An 18,747-nucleotide genomic window follows, 5' to 3' on the forward strand; every position below is an offset into this window, starting at 1 on the left:
CTCACATGCCAAACAAGTCTAAATAATTTCTTCCCAGAGGAGTTTTCATGTTATAAACTATATATAGTTCTTGAAAATATTCCCTTGTGATTACTAGTTTTGAGTTTGATAAAATTAAATGAAGAATTGCTTTAATCAAAGCAGAGGACCTTTTTAACCACATAAGAAATCTGAAACGTTGGTTTATATGAAAAAGATTATTGAATGATATATTATTAATATAATATAATATAATATAATATAATATAATATAATATAGCTTTCCTGCAAGCAAACAAAAGACATCCAAGAATGGACCTAGGTGAAAGGAAACTAAGCAAAACAGCGACAGACAATTGTGGAGGAAAATATGTTAACATATCTTGGAACAAAGAAGTTGATCAATTACTATCATCATTTAAAGGCATTATAAAGTAACACTGAACCCAATTCCTCTGGGGGTTTTTTGGTTTCAAATGTGAATATCTCTGCAAAATGCAGACCTCTTTCCTGCTTGCTCAGCATGTTGGTTTTTGATTCATGTTTTCATTCTTTAATTCCCCAGCAATAAAGAATTGCAGTAAGCAATATAGTGAAGGAAGTAGTCAGAAAAAGAAAGAAAGAAAAGAAAACTCACATTTTCTCCTTTGTCACCTTTGCTCCCTTTCTGACCTGGTTCTCCAATTTCACCCTGTAATAGAAGGGAAGACATTGTTAAATTGGTACTTTTAAGGAGCCTGCCTTTCCGTTCGCTGTGGCGAAGTGTCTATAAATGTCACCTTATTATTCTCTTTACCTCATAGCACCATTTTACAAGTAAAGGCCTGGAGGGGGCAATTTTGCATTGATCAATCACATTTCGGTGTGACAGATTAGTGCATGTATCGACTATTACAGTTCAAAGCACAACATGGCCTCGTATTGAAACCCACTTTAATTGGATTTTGAACGAAGGAAATTGTTTTGTTTTTGTTTATATTCTCCATGTCTCCTTCAATATAAAGTGACTGTAATTGCAATCAACTGAAGAGCAGCTTCGTGCTTCTGTGAATGTATCACAATTCTTATTATGAGCAGACATACCAGAGAATTACGGTTGACTCTATAAGACAGTGGTAATGTTCAGGCCATCTGGCTTAATTCAGCATATATTTTGGAAAGATGTTTGCTCACTATGCCTTTGGACACATGTTAAGATACTGTAACCTAATTTTGCAAGACGCTTGCTGATACTTAGGAGGAGGTTTTTTTCAATGTTTAAATACAATTGAATACCATTTTGAATCAAAATGGTAGACTGAAACTTTCAAAACTGCAGGGTTATTTGGGGTTTCTTAAATTCCCAAGCAATGATAGGTGCAAAACTGAGATATAAGACAAGTTATCAGACAATGCAACCCATCCACTTATCCTTTCATGCAAGCCACAATTAATCTAGGAAGCATCAAATTAAACATAACTTTTCATTTCATCCAAATCCAGAGTTTCCAGGTTGAGGATAAGACTGGGTCTAAATAATGAGTCTGGTTCAGAGACAAAACTGTGGTTAAGGAAAAACTTTTGCATTGTTTCAGGCATGCTATGGAGGGAGGAGAAAATGGATTGTGTATGAGGGCGAGAAGGCACATTAATGAATTGGGAGAAAGGGCAAAGGACTCATTCCTATTTTGGCATATTAAGCAAAGACTATGGACTGGCCCAGTGAGAATGAGCTGCATAACTGAACAGGTATGCAGTGCAACAATGGGAAGTTTGCCAGCACATAAAGGAGTAGCGGGGGATATTTTTTAGGGAGAAGCAGTAGGCAGAATGGAGAATGTGTAACCCTACTCCTAGCTGTCACATTGCCAGACTTCCTAGATGTTTCTCCTGGACAACTGGGAATAGTAGCCAGGACAAAGGTATCTGGAATTAAAAAAAAAATCCTGATGGAATGTTTCTGGACGAGAAAAGGATAACACCCTCCCCTCTCACTCAGCACATTTCTCTTGTAAGTATGGCCTCCTATTTTGCATGTCAGTGCCAAACGATGAATTGAGAATAATGCTTCCTCCTAAACATTTGCTTCCACCCTGTAATTCTCATCATTTTTTCAAACTATTGGAAACTCACGAAACCCATGAAAGTGTCTTTGCCTGATTGAAGAGAGTTGCTCCCCAAGTTCCCTGTGTTCCATTATTTCTGACACCTGCTGCTCATGGGTCAAATTTGACATTTAAGTAAATAAATGTTTGCCCCAGCTCCCATACGCTGATCTTCTCTAGTGGCTCATAATCACAAATAGTACGTATTCCAAGAGAGCAAAACTGTCACCACCGTTGCTTCTAACACAGGACTTCTTGTGCAATATTAGACAATATCACAGTGATTGCTCTTGCTGATGGGTCACCCCCTTCTTATCTTGTATACATTTGGGTCCTGCATAGAAAGGTGACACACCTATTTCTCCAACTTCTATTGCACGGCCCTACTTCTTGCCCCACTGCTTATGACCTCTCTCTCTCTCGTTCTCTGCATCTCTCTATATTGGCCAACTGAAGATAACACTTCATGCTTCTGATGAAGAGGGTGCTAGTCTACAAAAGATGATGGCACAATAAATCTGTTATTGAAGTGCCTCAAGATTCTTTCTTGAGTGATCCCACATAAAGCAAGCAAACAAATAGCTCTTGGAGTTTTGAAAACTAGCCAATCACCGAAGAAATACATCACTGCAGTCAACAGCAACTGACCTTGTCACCATCTTCTCCAGGAGAACCAGCTGGACCGGCAGGGCCAGGAAGGCCTACAGGCCCTTGTACTCCATCACGTCCGGCTGGGCCTTGGGGACCTTTTTCACCCTGTTTTCAATGCCAAAACATTATTCAAACTATGACTGGTGAATAATTGAGAGTGCAGAATATTGAACTCACATCTCACTAATTACAAGTGTCAGACTGGTTCAGTGCATGGTTAAAGCTTGTCACAGCTAGGAACCTTTGGAGGGGCCCTAAGCAATTTATTATCTCTCAAAACCATCTCTGTAATGTCGTGGTCATCTATGGAGATCCTTCTTTGAGAAGGCCTTCTCTCCGGAGGACCTTCTCTGCCATCTGAAGTGGATAAGTAGTGACTTGAGAGAAAGCGAATTTTGGGTTGTCATTCTCCACCTTTGGAATACCTTCTCAGAGATGCTCTCCATGCACAAATTCTGATGTCATTTCAAGGCAAGATGAAGAGCTTTTTATTCCACTGGGCTTTATCTGTAAGCTACAATTCTGGGGTGTTGCCTACCATGTGGCTCTACACAAGTGTATGACCTATGTTTCTGATCCATACCCTTTTGAGTGGTACACCTGTGTTTTCATTCATTAATTATATACCTTAGTCAATATTATTTTCTTTCACAAACTACTTTATAAAGCAATTCATAGGTAATGATTTCACAACCCAGTATTTGGGTTTTGTTTTGTTTTAAAAAAGGTCGAGGTCCTCCTGTATCACCCCTCTTGTCTCCATTTACACCTTTTCTCTGTTTATCCCACATAACTGTTGTCTGCTTACGAGTAACACCCTAGTCTTTTGTCACTCTCACTTCCATGCCTTCAACAGTCCTGCTTCCTCTATCTACTCATCAATCCATTATCCTACTCTCCTTTGAGTGTTTTGCAAAGGCTAGAATGCAATTGATATCTGTGATTTTCATTTTGGCAACCGATACCAAGTGTTGATAGCTGCAAAACAAGCTTTCCAAAGGGTTATCTCTCTCCCTCTCCCCTTCCTTCCATCACACACCTTGTTGCACAATTAAACCTAGCAGACGGAGAGCTGTGTGAGAAACACATCTGCTCGGTACTTTGTGCATGAAGAAACTTGATGTGTAATATCTTGGTACAACAGTGAGTCCTCCCCATCCACCCAAAAGTACGAAATCAGCTGCTCATTCTCAAAGCAGAAACAATGTACAATTGATCCCAGTCACCTATGACTTTAATTCACAAACTAGGCACATCTCCCATTTACTTGCACCTACACCAACCTCCACTTCCTATTTGCCATCTCTGACCTCTCTCTCTGCAAAATAAAAAACTCTGAGCAATGCTATATAGTGATACCTGTAGCATCAGAACAATCACATTAAAGGAAAAAGAAATACTATAGAATTTATCCATTGCTTTTTGACACATGGATGCCCAAAGCCAGTAACATAAAGGCTTTGAGGATTTTCTTTACAAACAAGTGGTATATAATTTTTATGAAATAAAATACACACCTAAAATATTTAAAAAACAGAAAACGCAAACAGCCAAACAGTAATAAAAATGGCATCAAATAGAGGAGTGAAGAAACAAAAGAATAAATCTCATTGACAGAACCACAGAAATAAAAAGGTCTTTCTTGGACCAAAATGACATCAGAATAAACAAATGGGTAGTGTGTTTTAGAGGTGGAATACCACAAATGAAAGGCAAAAGGTCAAGGTCAAGGACCCCTGGATGCTTAAGTCCAGTCAAAGGCGACTATGGGGTTGCGGCGCTCATCTCACTTCAGGCTGAGGGAGGTGGTGTTTGTCCACAGACAGCTTTCTGGGTCATGTGGCCAGCATGACTAAACTGCTTCTGGTGCAACAGGACACTGTGACAGAAACCAGAGCGCACGTAAACACCATTTACCTTTCCACTGCAGCAGTACCTATTTATCTACTTGCACTGGTGTGCTTTCAAACTGCTAGGTTGGAAGGAGCTGGGACAGAGCAACAGGCACTCACTCTGTCGTGGGGATTCAAACCACCAACCTTCTGATAGGCAGGCCCAAGAGGCTCAGTGGTTTAGACCACAGCGCCACCCGCGTCCCTTTTTCACAAATGAAAAGGCACCCTGTCAAGTCACTGCCCACTGCATCTCTAGAAATCTGAATGGATGACCGGGACCACAGGGAAGAAGACTCTTCAGGTACTCTCAGCCCACATTTTGTAGGTTAGCATCAGCGTAATCAATCGTTGTTGGAAATGGACCAGTGGTGTTGTTTTAAAACAGTGCAATATGCTTTGCACTGAAATTTCTGCACCGTTTCCATAGGCAGTCCCAGGTACAATACACTGTAGCAGTCTAGGCTGGAGGTATTTAGCAGATCCTGTCCTTACACTGCACCTGACTGCCTATGGCAGACAAAGTCGAACATGTGAGCTACAAAGAGCAGAGTTTCAGGTCACTGATTGGCTACAGTGGGATTATCTCCAATTTTCTTCAGAGCTTGACTTCTGAAACCTTCTGAACACTATGTTCATGGGTTCATTTTGGTAGCTTCAAGGTCACAGCGTTCAGTTTTTCTAAGAACCCAGCTCCAAGTGGCTCACTCAGTCACGATAAGGACTCATACATATAAATTACAAAACTCAGAACGGTACACTGCAAAGCAGCTTAAGTTGTTATAGTAACCATTGTCTGCATTTCAGAGTTTCAATACATTTTTATGATAAGTGCATGATAAATAACAGACAGAAAACAGAAATGAAAATACAGATAACATAACCTGCTGGAGACTCTGCAGACAGATAAATTAAATATACCGAAGCAGGTGAAGAAATGAAAAATCTCAGGAATACAGTCTTCTATGTTAATGAGTTATATGTTGTCAATATCATGTAGTTAGCATAATGTCAATACTTATTTGGAGGCAGGGAACAATATGATCATATAGGGAGGGAAAGTGGAGCTTAGAACACCGGCAAAATATCTATTGATAGGATTTTGTGAGAGATTAATGAAATCAATTTACAGCACAATTCTGTACATATATACTCAGGCAGAAGACTCGCTGGGTTTATTGCGACTCCCATGTAAATGCTCATTGGACTACACAGCTTCAGTTTCATACTGAAGAATGGTGTACTAATATGGCAGATGTAGCCAGCATGGTGCCTTCCAGAAGTTGTTGCACTACAATTCCCACCATCCCTGACCATTCACCATGTTGGTGGTAATCAATGGCATCATTTGCACATAATGCTAAGCCATGTGTTATTAAATCATGGCTTAGCTTTCAGTGCAATCCCTGGCCCATGGCTTAATTATAGTTTCTTTACTGTCAACTAACCATGTAGACTCTTTACTGTCAACTAACCATGATCAAAAGCCCTGGCCCATGGCTTAATTATAGTTTCTTTACTGTCAACTAACCATATAGTTTCTTTACTGTCAACTAACCATGATCAAAAGCCATGGTTTGTTGTTGGCTTATGAAACTTGGTTTGTTTTAACTATGACTTGGTGTTATAACTCATTAGTGAGTTTAATGCAACCCAGCACCTGCAATTAATAGCAGTTTGATTTGCTGCGCTGCCACAGTTGCTTACCAAAATGCAAAGGCAATAAGGCAAGAGCAGCTGGAAAATGTACCCAACTATGGAGAAACAATGCATATGGTTTGTTTGATTGTCTGTGGAGCAACTTGTGGTTAACTCACGGTTTAATGGTATGTGTGAACCAGGTCAATGCTGTGGATTGGAGGCAAGGAAGCACTTGATTCAAAGTTCTATATTACATAGCAGGAGCTCTGTGCTGTTTTCAGCACCAGCCAGGCATTTCATTTCATATTGTAATTTTTAATTCCATTCTCACACGCTGCAAACCCAGTGGAATTATTGAACATTTTTTCCTTTGAACTGTAGACCTCCTTGGCATACCATGGATGCACTTTTTGAAAATATCCTCAGTTTCAAAAGCTGATTGTCATTCAGTGTAGCAGGAAAAAACAGGACCCTCTTGCGTTCACATAACTTGTTTGATGTGTCCTGCCCACAGGTTTCCTTTGTGACATCTGTTGGAGTTTTCCACGAGGACTAAAACTCTGCTTACTTTTGAACTCTGTAGTTTAGTAATTCTTAGATAATACACAATATTTACCTTTTAGATATACCATAATTAAGATACAGAGGCACTGTCTATAACATGGCATTGAACCTGGGTCGGGGAAGATTCATATGAAGATGACAAAAGCTACTCCCCTATATCTGAGGAGCATTTCCATCTATGTATAGCAGGAATGGGGCACTAGTTTGCCCTTCTGATATTTCTGGATTCCAGCTCCCATCAGTCCCAGCTAGCATGGCCAGTGACCAAGAATGATGGTTGGGGGGGGGGTCTAACAACATCAGGAGGTCTGAAAGTTCCCACCCGTGATGTTTTCATTTAAAAGTTGCACTTGACTAGAAAGGTAGCAGAGAGCAGGAGTAGGTGACGATGGAATCTGATACAAAAATGGGAAATAAAGGCACACTTTGTAAAGCAGAGCATTAGGGCACTAAGGTTAAATCAAAGCTACGGAGTGACAAACTATTTTATCATCAGAGGCAGCCACTATTGTGTTCATGATGATCAGCTTTGTTTAACCCCTCTCCCTGGGCCTTAGGGCTTGATAAAGTGTGCCAAAAAATGTCATCGAGTTTAATTAAATTTCTGCAGTGCTCTATTGTAAATAGAGAGGGAGTATGCCAGGCACATATGCAATAGAAAGGTATTGGAGTGTGAAGAGCTAACATTATTGGATATGAAAAGTAATAATTTCTGTAATATTACTTCTCTCTTTCTTTAGAATTACTCACCGGAGCTCCCTTTTCTCCTGCTGGCCCAGGAGGACCCTGGGGACCAGGACGTCCCGGCAAACCAATTGGGCCAGCGGTACCTGCCGGACCACGTTCACCAGGTGAACCCTGCAATTAGAAGAAATGACCACTGAACAAACTATTTAATAACCAGCGACATTGCACAGTTTAGGACAAAAAGATTGGCTAAAAGATTGGCAAGTGCCCTAATTCTTCTAGTGAGATGCCCCCCACATCTCTGCTTTAAAGACAGGTGGAGAACCTCCAGCCCATTCCAGTGGTCCCAATTTGGTCCATAACATTGTTTCTCCCAAGCCTTGGCTACCTGCCCCATACCTGAAGTTATACAACATGAGGGCAGGTAAAGCTGTGGGTGCAGAGGAACAATGGGCAGTCTTAAAATGTCTTCCTGGTTGTTCTTCCACAAGCAGGGCTTGTATTCATTCAATGCCTTTAAATCTGGCACCAAATGAAAGCCTGGTTCCACTTGGAAGCTCCTTGTCCAAGTCTTGCCATTGCCTGGGAAAAGCAGGGTTTGCATTCATCACTGAATTAAATTCAGTGGCAAATGCAAGCTCTGCTAGGACAGCCTCCTCTAGGATCAGGTCCAGGAAGTGCCAGAAAGCAGTGGAGTCTGGGCTCACTCTAGCATTGCTTTTTTCTCCATTGGAAATCATGCTTTCTGGCTCAGATTCAGAAACAGTATTTCACCATATTTCTTAAGATTCGCCTCTGAGTATATATTAGATGGGGAGTCACAGTCACGCCTGATTCCTGAATTGATGTCATTCTACGGTTGCAAAGATTTATCTGCCACATTCATATTTAAAAGTTTTAGGTATACAACTGAAAGAGCTAACAGCCAAAATACACACGGCGCTTTTGCTGCTGTAATTGCCCTGCTCCCTGGTTTCCTTGCCTCTTCTCCCTGGTTTCGGTAGCTGGAACATAGGAAACTGTTTTCTGTTGAGTCAGCCCATTGACCCATCTGGCTCAGTACCATCTCCATGTGGGTCTCTATACCTTCAGAGAGGAGTCTTCCTTAGCTTTACCCAGAGATGCTAGGGACTTGGGACTTTTTGCAGGCTGATCATGTGCTCAACCGCTGAGCTACACCCCTTCTCCAGGGGTCTATATTTAGTGAGTTTAATGAGTTAAGACACATGGGGCTTCTGAGGCAGTTGAAGCCTCTATACCTGCAGAAAAACAGGTATAAATTTCTGGAGAAACCACCCATAATTCAGTGTTGCATATAGTTTGGCCCTCAGGTGGAATGTAATATGTGAAGGAGTCTTTAGCGCGGGGGGGGGGGGGTGCTAATCTTCAGATGTTGTTAGTTTCCTGCTCCCATCATAGATGTTGGGAGCTGTAATCCAACATTTGGAGTGTCATGTGTCCTGACCCCTGCTTATGTCGACCAAGCCAATGTTATTATGAAATTTGCCAGAAACAAAATGTGAAATTTGCTTAACTGACTAAAAAAAAAAAGTTGTTGACTTCTATGTCGATGTCCATGGACTCAGCTACATTAGTCAAAAAAACAGTGTTTTGAATGCAACATCAGACAGCAATGGAGAGCAAAAAAAAATATTTCTAAGCGATTTTCCACAGTACTTTTTATCTTTTGTTATAACAATTTAATTTCTGACTTATTTATAGAGTTTTTCTCCCCTGTGCGTAGATACACCCTATTTGTGGGTAACACAAACTTGCTGATGTTTCTAGCAAGTTCCAAACACACTTCTATTGAAAAGACTTTTCTTTTTGTGTTTGGGCTCTTTGAATTTAAAATGCTCTTTTTGTCTGAGGGAAGCGTGTTCTAAAACACACATAATGAAAAAGGATGTTTGTTTGTTTGTTTGCTTGCTTGCTTGTTTGTTTGCTTGCCCCTGGGCTCTCTTTCCCCCCTGACCCAGCTGATCACATGCCTGAAATACCCAAGTCAGAATGGCAGGGGATGAGGGCTGGCCTTAAATATTCACACTGCATGACTGAGAAGCATAGAAAAGGATTAATGCTGCTTTGCTTTGATTAGGATTCCCAGGGAGTGAGAATTAAATTTCATGGCAATTAGAATCTTACCCCACAGAGGGGAGCTGGTTTGTTTTCACAAGTTGGTTGAGAAATGAATATACATGTGCAAGACTTCAAAATCAAGCAGAAGTATTCCCCCAATGGAAATTAAAAATAAAACCAATGAGGTAGTGGTCTTACAGCATCCTCTTTCCCCTGTGTGTATTTTACTGAGGTTTACTGGGAACTGACAGCTAAGCTACATGATCAAGAAACTCACAGCATGACACTTGACTATTCAGGTGTCTAAACAGGAAATACCTACATAGGAGAATTGGGGCCATGAGGCCCTGCCTTCAATATCCCCATGCACACAAGTCAATCCTTCTCTGTTCCTGGCCTTCCCATGTTGAGTGAGGAATGTCTGAAGGGACTTCTCTCTACCCACATTCAGTTGAACATGAGTTGAACCATCCACAAAATTGGGAACGCAACTGCTCAGAAGCTTCTACTCATCTTCCAACTGAACAGAGCAGGAGTTCCCTTCCAACCTTTCTCCAGGCCCCTGCCCCAAAAGCAGGTGACCCCATGACAGGCATAGCAAGGTCAAGCGCAAAATCCCCAGTTCAGGGAGGGTAAGCGGGTGATCTGGTGCACGCAGCAAAAGAGAACACCCAAAGCTGCGTGTCCAACTTTGAGCCCAACCCACAAATTGGCAACATCAAAATCTCCCCAGAAACACAAGTACCCAATCACAGCCCGTGGCCAACCAACAGATCTGCCCAGCAACAGTGGGGTGGCCTGCTAGACCCCATCGCAACACGCGATCTCTATTAAGGAGAACACGCTTTGTGTCACTCTGCTTTTACTCTCATTGTACTGGGAAAGGAGGGAGGAAATGTCTACTGTACTGTACTCTGATATAGCAATTTCACACCACACCTCCCTAATATTGGAGGAAACCCAGCTCTTTACCACAGACCAGAAGATTTGGTACAACTTTCGACATACACCAGCTTTTCCTGGTTTCCTGCCCTTCAGACTTTCTGGGAAGGAATAAAGGTGCGTATGAGAGAGAAGCACCAACATCTGCAATGACGGCAGAACCACTAGATCAATGTTGAAGTGTATTATCATGAAAGTAATGTCACATGTCATGGGGTTGTCATGAGCACAATGATTTTCAGCATGCAACTGGTGTAGGATTCTGATCCAGACTGGGAGCATGTTCCAGATCAGGACCCCCTCAGCTGATTTTTCTTGAAAACAAAAGTGGACAATTTAAGAACACTCCTAATCCGGATCAGGGCCCTGCACCAGTTTCTTGCTTTCCCTCTGTGTGTGCACCTGTGTTTTAAAAGAGTGAGTAACGTAACTTGTAGTTTGGGCCAAACTTCTATGTATTTCAGAATGAAAGGAAAGCTGGACAGAATTTCACAGCAGTCTTTCAGTACAGTAGGTTCTTCATTTTCCTGCCACTAGAGGCTTCTTATCTCTCCCCCCACCCCTTTATAATTTCTAATAAAACAAGAAAACAAGAAAATACCATTTGTCTCCTGCTGATAACAGCAGGTTTCAGATGGGCCAATATGTTTGTGTTGATAGTTCCTTCTGTTTGTCGACTCATAATTACTAGGGAATGGCTATTGACAGAACTGAATGACATTCATTTAGATACTGTTCACAAGAACATATACACATAAATAAAAAAGGAAGTCATTTTTTCATACTAATATTATTTTTCATTGTCCTTCAAGCAATTCTACTTACAATGGGACCCGGTGGACCTTGTGGACCTTCTCCTCCTTTCAGACCAGCTCCACCCTACCAAAAGAAGGCATTATTTGTCATTATTACCATCGTCACTATTTGAAGAGTGACGCACAGCATTTCGAAGTCTTTTATTTCATCTGTTCTATCTACAGAACATGAATAGTCTATGGGCTATTTACTGCAGAACCCTTTGCTTGTTCTACCTTACGGCAAAAGAAAGAAAGAAAGAAAGAAAGAAAGAAAGAAAGAAAGAAAGAAGAGAGGAGCGATGTTGACTCCCAGGAAAGTGTATACTGGACTGCAGGTCTCCCTAGAGCAGCTGAAAGTAAAATAAAAATAGATCACTCCTCCTCTCTCCTCTAAAAGTCAAAATCTTTTTTTCTAAGCTTTTAACAAAATATACATTAATTAACAATTTTCTGACAATTACTTAACCACTAACCAAGCCTTTAAGACAGGCTTCCTCAAACTTGGTCCTCCAGATGTTTTTGGCCTACAACTCCCATGATCCCTAGCTAGCAAGAACAGCGGTCAGAGATGATGGGAATTGTAGTCCCAAAACATCTGGAGTGCCAAGTTTGAGGACGCCTGCTTTAAGAGCTAAGCAGTCAGTATATTGTAAACTGGTGTTTAGGACTGGGATGGACTACCTATTGAGTCCGAGATGTTGGATCTTCCCTGGCAAATCAAGTCAGGAGACACCACCTCCTGATTAACCATATCATCATCGTCTCCTCCCCATCAACGAGGAGGACAGGACAGGAAATGGCACCTCAAGAAACTGACAGAGAGCAATGCCTGAAGACACAATTAGTGCTGTACATTTAATAGACATTCATAAATTGATTTTTAAATGTCAGAAGATAATCTGTACTGTACTTTTTATATTTAAAAAAAACCACTTAAGCACTCTGTGTGGACATTGTTCTCTTAACAGTTAATATAACAATGTGCAGACACCAGAAGTAACTCCTACTGAGGACTTAACCCCATGAAAATAGGGTTAGGAACACATCCCTAATACTGTACCTGAGCTCCTGGCAGGCCTCTTTCACCTGGGAAACCACGGAGTCCTGGAGGTCCATCTTTCCCAGAGATGCCTTGAGGACCTGGATCACCCTAAGGAAACAGATCAAAAACAAATTGCAGGCAGTTCAGCCATGATTTCTCACATATGTTGGATTTTAATGGCAATGAGATTCTGTATCCACTCACATGGCAAGTTCTGAAAATCCTGTCAAATTTAAAAGAGCTGATGTTCTTTTTTTTTACTAACCAATAAAGATCTGAGACGTGAACATATGCTAAGGCATTGACTTTTATGAGTAAACTCTCTTCCTGAACTTGTTTATCATTGTTCTTTTGATCAAAGAAGCAGTTACATGACTTTGCATCTCAGCCATAATCAATCCAATGCTAGCTTACCTTTTACGTGAGGTTCGGCACTCCTAAGCACACAGTCTCAATCTTCAGTGCACCCATGCAGCTTCATTAACTGCACTTGCCACTGTTGGACATTTCGGACCATTACAATGTAGACCCATTTGGATGCTAGGGAGCATCATTCTTCCAGTGTTGAAGGCATTCCCTGCACTAATTCCCACTGCCAGGGGCTGATCTACTATGAAACTAATGAAACTTAAGCTTCATGGCCCCTAATCCCAGAAAGCCCCCAGAAGCTATTTTCGTCTGCTTTGCTTAAATCTCGGGGGTCTAGTAGACCTAATCTGAGTTGCATTGATTTAAGTCAAATTGACAGATTTTGTCATTGCATATATTTCCATCCCAGAGTTTGAGAGTCAGTAGCACAGACATTGTGACGGTATGGTGATCTGTCATGGAACAACCCCACTGAAGAAGACAACAGTGGCTAGCTAGACCTCATTGCTGGTTGCCAAGGGGTCCCCAGAATGTAGGTCCACCACTACCCACCACTCAACAAAGTTAGATCTGAAGTGAAGTAACACATCCCATGTGTACCTCTGAAGCTGTGGCAAACTGCCCATTCAGATCAACAAACAAGAAAATATTAGTGTGTTTTCATGCATCCAACAGAAGTGCACACGCCAGCACTGATACCTTAGCACCTTCTTTCCCAGCAGCCCCTGGAAGACCTTGTTCACCTGGTGGGCCTGGAGGACCAGGATGACCTCTCTCACCTATTGGGCCAGTCTCGCCAGTGGGGCCCTAAGAAACCAAAACAGCAGCATTAATTATCCCGTGCCACTGACATATTCCCTGACCTCCACTTCCAAGAGGAATACAGTTAACCAATTTTCTTGTCATGTTCAAATGGTCTTCAGCATTTAAGATCTCCAAACACAGTTGTACCACGATAGCATCCTACTCCCAAAATGGTCAGGACGTGGTAGTGCTATGATGGGATAGGGGAGAAATGAAATTCAAAGGTGAGTCTTCCTAATTTGCACCTTCTGAAACAATGCACAAACCAAAACGCAGCCAACCTTTGAAATTTTGCAACGCAGTTCTCCGGCCAAGTAATGTGTACAAAATGCATATATCAGTGGCCAGAAATGTGCATATAGTTCCCTAGGAAGGGACTGCGCTTCCACCAAGCATTTTAAAGGGGCTTTCAGCCACATGGCACTGAAGTTACTAGTTTTGAAATGCTGTTTTTGGAAAGGAAGAAGGCAAAAGGCAACCCTTGGACCATCTCATGAAGTATGTTTTCAAGTTTGTACCATGAGATTATTGTTATGTTTTAGGATTTTTACTTTAAAATCTGCATGAAAACAGGTATATTACACCAGTGAAATTAGCCAAAATGTATAAAATAAGTAATAAATGTTGGAAATGTAAAGAAAAAGAAGGATCTTTTTATCACATGTGGTGGGAATGTAAGAAAGTGAAAAGCTTCTGGGAAATGATATATAATGAGATGAAAAAGATGTTGAAATATACATTTATATGAAAAAACACCAGAAGCATTTGTACTTGGCATTGTAGGGGAGGATATTAATAGATAGGATAATAAACTGTTTTTATATGCAATAATGGCAGCAAGGGTACTGTTGGCACAGAAATGGAAACTGGAAGAATTACCGACGAAATACAAATGGCAGACGAAATTAATGGACTATGCAGAATTAGACAAGATGACAGGAAGGATTCGAAACCTGAGGGATCAGAAATTCTCAGAGGACTGGAGTAAATATGTGAACTATTTGAAAAGCAATTGTAATCAACAGATTACGCTAGTAGGATTGCAAGAAGTTTTGTAAGGAGGACTATGTGAAATATTGCAGAGGAAAGTATGAAGAGAATTATTAGTGAAGGACTATTAAAAGTAATAGTAAAATTAATGAAATGCAGATTAAGTGATAAAGATTGAAAAATCTTCAGATGTGGTTGATGAAAGTCCAAAACACCGAATAAGATAAGAAAATATCTTGTAAGTTTTTGGGAAATTTCATGTAAAAACTAATAAAAATATTTTTTAAAAAGAAAGAAAGAAAACAGGTAAGTTGGACCAATTCCCAAAGGTACTGGCACAGAACAGAGATGGGCTGATCTGTCCATATCAAGCTGTGATTGCTGAATGGTAAGAATTTGAGGGGAGATGGGTCTTTAGCGCTGTGGCACCTTTCCTGCTCACTGGAAACTCCACATCCCAGTTTCTGCCATTCTTCATGTGGCGGTGAGTGGTCTACACCCTTCCTTTCTGATGCACACGGCCCAAGTGTCCAGCAAATGTGGCTAATAGCATTGGCTTCGAGTTACAAGAAAGGAGATTCTGACAAAACACCAGGAAGAACTTTCTAACGGTAAGAGCTGTTAGACAGTCAAACGGTCTCCCTCGGGAGATGGTGAAATGTCCTTCAGTGGAGGTTTCAAAGCAGAGGTTGGACGGTCATCTTTCATGGATGCTTCTGTTGGGATTCCTGCATTGCAGGGGGCTGGACTAGATGACTCTTTGAACTCTACAAGGCTATGATTCTGTGTTGCCCTTGGTCCGGCAAGTTGGCAAACTGGTGTACAGTTACGAGGAAGTGTGTGGAGATATATTGTTTCTATTGTCTTGGGGTGGACCATAAAGAAGGCTGATCGCCGAAGAATTGATGCTTTTGAATTATGGTGCTGGAGGAGACTCTTGAGAGTCCCATGGACTGCAAGAAGATCAAATGCATCCATTCTTAAGGAAATCAGCACTGAGTGCTCACTGGAAGGTCAGATCGTGAAGCTGAGGCTCCAATACTTTGGCCACCTCATGAGAAGAGAAGACTCCCTGGAAAAGACCCTGATGTTGGGAAAGATGGAGGGCACAAGGAGAAGGGGACGACAGAGGACGAGATGGTTGGACAGTGTTCTCGAAGCTACCAGCATGAGTCTGACCAAACTGCGGGAGGTAGTGGAAGACAGAAGTGCCTGGCGTGCTCTGGTCCATGGGGTCACGAAGAGTCGGACATGACTAAACGACTAAACAACAGCAACAAATTGTCTTGGGGTAATAGGAAGCCTAGCTAATTATGCAGGCTCTCTCTTATCTGGGAAGGACTCCATCAAGTAGCACTGCAAAACCCTGATTAATAGGCCTTGCTTGGATTCTGATGAGGCAATCCAAATTCAGCTCACTGACCTCAGATATACATTTGGAAGCAAAGCAGAAACAAATGCCATTGATTCCAAAGTGTACTAAGCACTCTGTAAGACATTCGTTGAAAGGAAATTTAACGCCGTGTTTTGCCACTACACTTCCATTACTCCTATTTAAAGATAAAAATCAGAAACATCAACACAGAATGATAATGGTGTTCATGATACAAATTCATGTGGAAGCTCCTTCCAAGTTTGGCTGTACATGGTGCAATGCATATATTTTTTTTCCTGGTGACAGAAAGCAACGGGCTATTTTTCTTTTTAAAAAGAAAGAAAATAAAACGCTAATACGATACAAATAAATTAAAAACCCTCGCAAAGAAAGCATATGCACAATATACCAGTCCTGAGATGGGATTTCAGTTACCTTTACTAACATTCAAAGGCAGCCTGGTCAGGCATTGGAAATTAAGCTTAGTCAATAAAAGTCGAGAAGGAGACACACGGTAATTCAGATAAAATGGGCACTCAGTAAGATGCCCGCTGTTTCACTTCACTGAAGTGTTGGAAGAAACACAACAAAAATGATTCATACGACTCCTGTAGTTAAACCAGAGTAGAGAGAAATTCAGAGAGGTCTGGCCACCTAAAAGCTTTTCTTTAAGAGCTTGTTGCAATAGCATTTCTAGTCAAGCCACACTCTGTGATTCCTAAAAAAAATACTATGGGTTGGATCCAGAGTTCCCATAAGTTGAAGTAAGTTCATGGCACCCTTCTACAGAAGGAAGGGTGGAAGGTGATTTTTTTTTGGGGGGGGGGGAGGTGGGCATTTCTTCCTTTTCCCTGCAGCCCTGGTCTGGAAGGGTTGGAGAAACTCTTGAACATCACATAAAGTAGCATGGTATGCTTCTGGAAAAAGGGCAAGTCAGGGTAAATTGACTCCCCATGGTCCTCCCTCCAGAGGGAGCTACTACTAGATAGAAGTGCCTTCCACAAATTAAAGGCGCCCTTCCATTTGTAGAAGGACAAGTTTGACTCTGACCTCCTAAACTGAGCATGTATAGGTCTCCACGAACCTTCCATAATCTCTCGTAGGGTTGCTAACAATCCCGTGGTACGTTTTTTAAACTTGTCCACTAATGTGAGCAGGGTTTCCCATGATTTACAGATCCCACAGATTTCTTTTCAGGCGAATTTCTGATAAACATGCAAACCTCATCTGTTTCAGGGGACTTGCTCCAAAGCATGTCCACCCTGTCTCAGCCCCGACTCTTGAACCAGGACACACCATGGGACAGATCTGTGATTTACTGAAAGCACTGGGTTCAATTAATCACATTCTCTGTCTCACAGTTTGCTGCAAGGGATAAACATGCTTTCTAACATGCTCCAAGGAGTGGCCACACAGATCTTACTGGGTAACTGTACATAAAATGGGATGTACAAAACAACATTGTGCAGAATAGAAGATGGCTGTCACCATTAATACATGGGGACAGCCATCTTCTCTATTATTATTATTATTATTATTATTATTAAAAAAATTATATCGTACTTCATTTATAGATCTCAGGGCAGCTCATGACATAAAAATACAAGATAAAAAACAGTTACCCAAGAAGTGACAGCACATCATGATGTGTGATAAAAAAGCATTTTTTATCCAGTGTGGCAGGTGCCACACTTTGAAGCTGCTCTTAGCAGCTTTATGCTGTTAAACAAAGAGAGAAAGAGAAAGAGAAAGAGAGAAAGAAAGAAAGAAAGAAAGAAAGGGAGGGAGGGAGGGATGCCTTGGACCAGGCATAGGCATCCTTCAGCCCTCCAGATGTTTTGGACTACAATTCCCATCATCCCTGAGCACTGGTCCTGTTAGCTAGGGATCATGGGAGTTGTAGGCCAAAACATCTGGAGGGCCGAAGGTTGCCTATGCCTGCCTTGGACCATCTCATAAGTAGCAGCTGCCATTTCTTACTTTAAAAAAACAACAGTAATTTTAAAAAAAATCTGTGTATTTCCTCCCCGTTTAAAACTCCACATGGAATAGTGACAAAACAGACTTGCTTGGGGGCACATGTGGGCACGAGGCAAAAACAGTCTTGGTCTGAACATCCACCCCATTGGTAGACTGTGTCATGGGTCAGCTTGAAAGAGGTTGCTGTGCGACAGGCACGGCCAAACTAAAGGCTCCCTCCACGTTTGGTAAAGCTAAAGTTAGGCAGAAACATCATACCTGAGGTCCAACCACGCCACCAGGACCCGGGGGGCCAGTCTTGCCTTGGAAACCCTAAGAAACAAAGCAGACAATGGTTACTAATACTGACACTTCTGTACATCACAAACGGCTTTTAACTGCTGAAGAGATGAGAAGCATGAAGCACGGTGTCAGGGGAATCATCTTTCCCCCAAGAATAAAGACTGCCATTTCTGTTATTACTGCGCGCACTTGAATGTAAAATATTGAAGACTCTTTCAAAGATCTATCATTTCCAATCATTGCGAGCTTGGCTCTTCCGCTAGCGCGGTTCAAGGTGGCAGCATTAGCAGGTCGCACTTTCTGCAAAACTGATTAGGGGGCTGTGATTGCACAAATGATATTGCTCAGATTCCGTTCAAATATATGTTGCAGACATCCGCACAGATGTGTTAAGAGCAGACAAGCAAGAACAGCTATACATAGATACACTTAAAATCAGACTGGGACCGACAGATAGATGATGCCTTAAAGGCATGGAAGGAATACCAAATGGAGGTAGTAACTGAGATGAGAAATCAAGATGTTGATTTTCCCCCTCTTCCCTCCTTTATAAAAGGGGACCAACAGCTTGTTTAACTGTTTTCTATGT

The 18,747-nt window shown here is 41.5% G+C and overlaps 1 protein-coding gene and 1 long non-coding RNA gene across 2 annotated transcripts in view; one reads left to right on the forward strand and one right to left on the reverse strand.

Moving 5' to 3' along the window:
• The window catches only part of COL11A1 (collagen type XI alpha 1 chain), a 263,380-nt gene that overhangs the window by 62,715 nt on the left and 181,918 nt on the right, over positions 1–18,747 (reverse strand). The window contains exons 35-41 of the mRNA XM_081008888.1: positions 18,135–18,188; positions 13,427–13,534; positions 12,377–12,466; positions 11,345–11,398; positions 7,562–7,669; positions 2,712–2,819; positions 617–670 (exon numbers count right to left, since the gene is read on the reverse strand). Of these exons, the coding sequence (XP_080865014.1) occupies positions 617–670; positions 2,712–2,819; positions 7,562–7,669; positions 11,345–11,398; positions 12,377–12,466; positions 13,427–13,534; positions 18,135–18,188 (576 nt within the window). The remainder of the gene's footprint in view (positions 1–616; positions 671–2,711; positions 2,820–7,561; positions 7,670–11,344; positions 11,399–12,376; positions 12,467–13,426; positions 13,535–18,134; positions 18,189–18,747) is intronic.
• Positions 5,449–11,412, forward strand: LOC308478799. The gene is made up of 3 exons (XR_013987288.1): positions 5,449–5,535; positions 7,552–7,662; positions 11,332–11,412. It is a non-coding gene; the product is annotated as an uncharacterized lncRNA (long non-coding RNA).

Source organism: Podarcis pityusensis (genome assembly GCF_964106645.2).
Source record: "Podarcis pityusensis genome assembly, chromosome: 6".
NCBI lineage: Eukaryota > Metazoa > Chordata > Lepidosauria > Squamata > Lacertidae > Podarcis > Podarcis pityusensis.